This window comes from Fragaria vesca, linkage group LG5, assembly GCF_000184155.1.
Source record: "Fragaria vesca subsp. vesca linkage group LG5, FraVesHawaii_1.0, whole genome shotgun sequence".
Taxonomy (NCBI): Eukaryota; Viridiplantae; Streptophyta; class Magnoliopsida; order Rosales; family Rosaceae; genus Fragaria; species Fragaria vesca.
The window spans coordinates 15,723,996-15,728,575 of NC_020495.1; the positions used below are offsets into that span (position 1 = coordinate 15,723,996).

General features: G+C 41.9%; 2 protein-coding genes and 1 non-coding gene across 3 annotated transcripts; 2 read left to right on the forward strand and 1 right to left on the reverse strand.

Annotated features, from left to right (window-relative positions):
- The first annotated feature begins 218 nt into the window (after positions 1–218).
- LOC101304587 (pentatricopeptide repeat-containing protein At3g61520, mitochondrial-like) lies at positions 219–2,534 on the forward strand. The gene has a single exon (XM_004301435.1). It carries the CDS (start codon positions 219–221, stop codon positions 2,532–2,534), a length of 2,316 nt encoding a protein of 771 aa, XP_004301483.1.
- LOC101294947 lies at positions 2,197–3,657 on the forward strand. The gene is made up of 3 exons (XR_184690.1): positions 2,197–2,595; positions 3,172–3,217; positions 3,300–3,657. It is a non-coding gene; the product is annotated as an uncharacterized LOC101294947 (transcript).
- Positions 3,658–3,880: 223 nt separating this feature from the next.
- LOC101294662 (proteinase inhibitor PSI-1.2-like) lies at positions 3,881–4,580 on the reverse strand. The gene is made up of 2 exons (XM_004299838.1): positions 4,521–4,580; positions 3,881–4,214 (listed from the first exon to the last, which is right to left on the reverse strand). The coding sequence occupies exons 1-2, from the start codon at positions 4,567–4,569 to the stop codon at positions 4,021–4,023; spliced, it is 243 nt and encodes an 80-aa protein (XP_004299886.1). The 5' UTR covers positions 4,570–4,580; the 3' UTR covers positions 3,881–4,020.

Genomic DNA, 4,580 nt, shown 5'->3' on the forward strand with positions numbered 1-4,580 from the left:
TACTCAATTAATATTTGTTTCCAAAAATTGTTTTACCCTGTTTTTTTTTTTGTGAGACAAAAATTGTTTTACCTAACTAGTAATATTTTATTCATACAGTAATACTCTGTAGGGGTAAAAGTAAGTTTGTGTATCTGAAACGAGTCAAACAACTAACAAAGAGACTACCTTCAAAAGTTCAAAGCCATAGATTCAGACCTCTTCTCCCTAAATCAAAAATGAAGAGTTCAAAACCCCTCCTCCACCTCCTTAAACCCCAAACCCCCAAATCCAACTCCCCCTTGTTCCTCCTCACCCACCACCTCTGCACCAATCCCATCTCCAATCCTCACCACGACGACGACGACGACTACGACGACTCCCTCGTAACCCAAGTCCTCCAACTCCTCCAACCCAATGAGCAACACTGGAACTTCCCCCAACTCCAAACCCTCCTCTTCCCCAACTCCACCTCCTCTCCTTCACCCCGCTCCCTCCTCCACATCACCCGCCGGCTCGCCTCCCCCAACAAAGCCCTCAAATTCTTCGATTTCGTCTCCCAGAATCTCACCCCTCAGGACCCTCCAAAGGCCTTGCTCTCCTCCTCATTCCAGGCCCTTGTGGAGCTCACATTGCGACAACCCCCCTCCGAAACGAACCTTTATGAGCTCTACAAGATGGCCAAGGATCGAAACGTTCCGATTAGTCCCAAGGCCGCAGGGCTGCTTGTCCAGTCCATGGGGAGGGCTGGGATGGAGGAGGAGGCTCTAATAGTGTTTAATGAACTCGAGTCGGGGTTGAAAACTACTCATATTCGCAATGTGGTAATTGGGATGTCGCTGAAAATGGGGCGTGTTGATGGTGCACTGAAGGTGCTCGACGAAATGCTTGACCCAGAAGCAAATTTCCAGGTTGATGAGTATACTGTTGATGTTGTGGTTGGCTTGTTTTTAAGGGGAGAGATTAGAGGGAGGAGTGTCAGTGAGGAGGAAATTGCGGAGTTGGTGTCGAAATTTGGTGGGCGTGGCGTGTTTCCTAATAGCATGGTACTTACGAAATTGGTGAGTGGTTTGTGTAGGAACAGGAAGGTTAGTCTTGCTTGGGATGTTTTGCATGATGTCATGAAGAAGGGTGGTGCTGTAGAGGCTGCTCCATACAATGCGCTGTTGTCGGCTTTGGGGAGAGGGAATGAGTTTAAGAGGATGAGGGAGCTTATGGCGAAGATGGAAGAGATGGGGATTAAGCCCAATGTTATAACTTTTGGTATTCTTATTAATCGGTTATGCAAGTCTAGGAGAATAGGTGCTGCCATGGAGGTGTTTGAAAAGATGAGTGGAGGAGTAAAGGGGGTTTCGGCTGAACCGGATGTGGTCATCTATAACACTCTGATTGATGGACTTTGTAAAGTGGGAAGGCAAGAAGAAGGTTTGCGTTTGATGGAAAAGATGAGATCTCAAAGTGGCTGTGCTCCTAATACTGTTACCTATAATATTTTGATTGATGGTTTCAACAAAGTTGGGGACATTGAGAAGGGCCATGAGCTCTTTGATAAAATGAAGGAAGAAGGGATACCAATGAATGTCTCCACCCTCAATACTATGCTTGATGGTCTGTCCAGGCGTGGGAGACTCAACACTGCACTTGAGTTCTTTAACGAAATGGAGAGGAAAGGTTTGAAAGGCAATGCTGTCACTTACACAATCTTAATCACTTCCTTTTGTAATGTGACCAATATTCGCAAGGCAATGGAGTTGTTTGATCAGATGTTGAGCTCTGGGTGTCCCACTGATGCAAAAGTTTACCACTGCTTGATTTCTGGTTTAAGCCAAGCCGGAAGGATGGAGGATGCCAGCTTTGTTGTCTCAAAGATGAAGGAGGCTGGGTTCTCCATGGATATCGTTTCTTACAATGGGATGATTCGTGGGTTCTCCAGTAAAAATAAGCCTGATAAGATTCATGAGATGATTGAGGAAATGGAGGTGTCTCGAGTGAAGCCTGATAGCGTAACATACAACACCTTGCTTGCCTACTTAGGCAAATCTGGGGACTTTGAAAGTGCACATAAAGTACTTGACAGGATGCTGAGTGAGGGTATTGTTCCCACTGTTGTCACTTTTGGTACATTGATTCATGCACATTGCTTGGATGGTGATATCGAAAAAGCCATGAGAATCTTCAGAGACATGGGATCTAACTCAAAGATACCTCCGAATACTGTAATCTACAATGATTTAATCAATTCTCTTTGCAAGAAGAATGATGCGGAACAAGCTCTTTCTTTGATGGAGGACATGAAAAAAAAGGGGGTGAGACCTAATACCCAAACATTCAATGCCCTGTTCAAAGGCCTTAGAGAGAACAATTTATTAAAGAAGGCATTTCAATTTATGGATCAAATGGTTGAAGAGGACTGTAATCCTGATTATATAACGATGGAGATTCTTACCGAATGGCTTCCTGGTGTTGGTGAAATAGAGAGGTTGAGAAAGTTTGCTCAAGGATATCCGGTTTCGGAGCCTCAGCCCCAACAGAAGGATGGGATAGTCGCATTGTAAGATGTTCAGGGAGAAAGCATAAATATTGATTATGATCTTCAAGCCATTTTACAGTGGACAGGTCAGTTCATTATGCAGCCATGCTGATCTTGGTTGGATATTACTGTGTAATCCCTTTTGCTCTCTCTTTGGTCAAGTTTGTTTCATAAGATATATTTGTAATATTTTTTTATGTTTGTCCTACTGCGAGTCCAGCTTTTCCTTGATAAAGAACTTTTAGGCATTTACAGGCTTTAGGAACTGTAATCTTATTTGAGACTGCTGGGTTAGCCTATATGGATTCTGATGTATTGGTTGGCATATGTTAATTCAGAGGCAACTGGTTGCAAATAAGAGGGATTCAGGTAGATGTGTAGGTAGGCGTAGGCTCAAAACTACTACATAGTACTCTCAGCTCAGCCTCGAGCTTGTAACAAGCCTAGAACCAAATACTTGTCATAATTTATTCAAATAGCTGTAGGCATCAAGCTCAAACTTATTTGCTCTCCCTGATCCTGTAAGGGTTATTAAGTTTGGTCTAGAATTTTCTTTTCCTTTCTTTCTTGTCCTTTGTCAGGGTTTTGGCATGATATATAATTCTTCGTTTGACACAGTTCTTGATTCTTCTTATCTTCAATTATTTCCTTATAGCATGCAGGTGCTAGTTTACCATTTCAGCACCCACATCATGCCAAGGGCTCAAGGTCAGTTCAACAGCCAAATCTCTCTGGTATCTATTTGTTCTCATGAATTTTGTTTAAATAAAGAAGTATCTTCCTTTTGCAGGTGACCCTGAATTCTGTAAGCAGTTTGGACAAGTTGGAGATGTCTGTAACAAAGCTCTAGGGTAATTAAGGCTAGCTAGTGGAACGTTTCTGGGCGCTGCCCATAGCCCGTACAAAACTAATCCTGCTGAACTGCTGAAGCAGCCAAGAAGATAGACACAAGCAATTCAAGGTAACTGGGAATAACCCAACCTAATTTATCTTTTAGGGTAATTAAGGCTCATCTGAGTGAAAAACCATCTGGTCAAAAATTGGATTTCGAAATAAAGGGTGGCACTGCAAAAATGTGAAATATGATTGTCTTCATAATAGTCAGTGTTATCTTAGAATAGTTTGATGTAGCAGAATGCCTCCTTCCTTTCCCTTAGACATTTCTCTGTAAAAACAGTAGGCATCCATCGAGTGAAGTGTGGTTCCATTTTTAGTTGTAAAAGAAAGGTTGTTCTTGTTTAAAGTTGTGTTTTAGAATTCGAAAGCAACTTCAGTTATTAAAGCAACATATCCAGTAAGAATCATTGGGAACAAACATCATTTGCAATCCTTTTGTCAATTTATTTTTAGATCCAACATAAACGTAAAACTGCAGAATAATGCGAGGTCTGTTTCTTATTCTTATTAATGGCAAACCAAATCACGCACTAATGGAAAACCATAATTTTTATTGTACCATACAAGCTAGGGATTCATGATCATGCACGCCCCCTATTACGATATTCAGCTATTCAGGTAGTAGTACAGAGGCGAGTTCCATCAGCTCGGTAAAGGGCGCAGCCTGGTGCCGGCGCTAAGCAACAGTTGCAGGGAGGTGAAAGTTGCTCGTTTCCTGAAGACGGGCAGGTCATATAAGCAGCTGCATCGTAGCAAATAAAAGGGCAGACTTTGGCTTCAGTTGGAACAACTCCCAGTATGACTGAACCTGCATATATATGATATATTAACCCCTCATAATCGAGCCAAAACCTTGGTGAACATGCATGCATATATAAGCTATAAGTCTTATATGAATTTGGCATTTCATGAGAACAGTATTTCGATAGTCGAGTACGTGTGAGAACTGAGAAGTGATACACAGTTTTGGATCGTTTCTTTACTTCATATATTTCCGATTTTCATTAACTTGAGTAGTTGTGTTTCTCTTGTTCGAAACATGAGTTGATCAACTACAAGAGCTTAATTAGAAATATAGACAGAGCAATAGTGGAAAAGCGGTAAGAAATCATACCACAAACAAGGAGAAGAAGTATTGCAGTGATACTCTTGTCACTAGCCATGTTTTGCTTTG

Excerpts from the sequence above, each read along its gene's own strand:
- LOC101294662 (XM_004299838.1), bottom strand. The coding sequence starts at position 4,569 with ATGGCTAGTGACAAGAGTATCACTGCAATACTTCTTCTCCTTGTTTGT. Across the intron at positions 4,215-4,520 it reads ACTTCTTCTCCTTGTTTGTG|GTTCAGTCATACTGGGAGTT; the intron begins GTATGATTTCTT and ends ATATATATGCAG.
- LOC101304587 (XM_004301435.1), top strand. The coding sequence starts at position 219 with ATGAAGAGTTCAAAACCCCTCCTCCACCTCCTTAAACCCCAAACCCCC.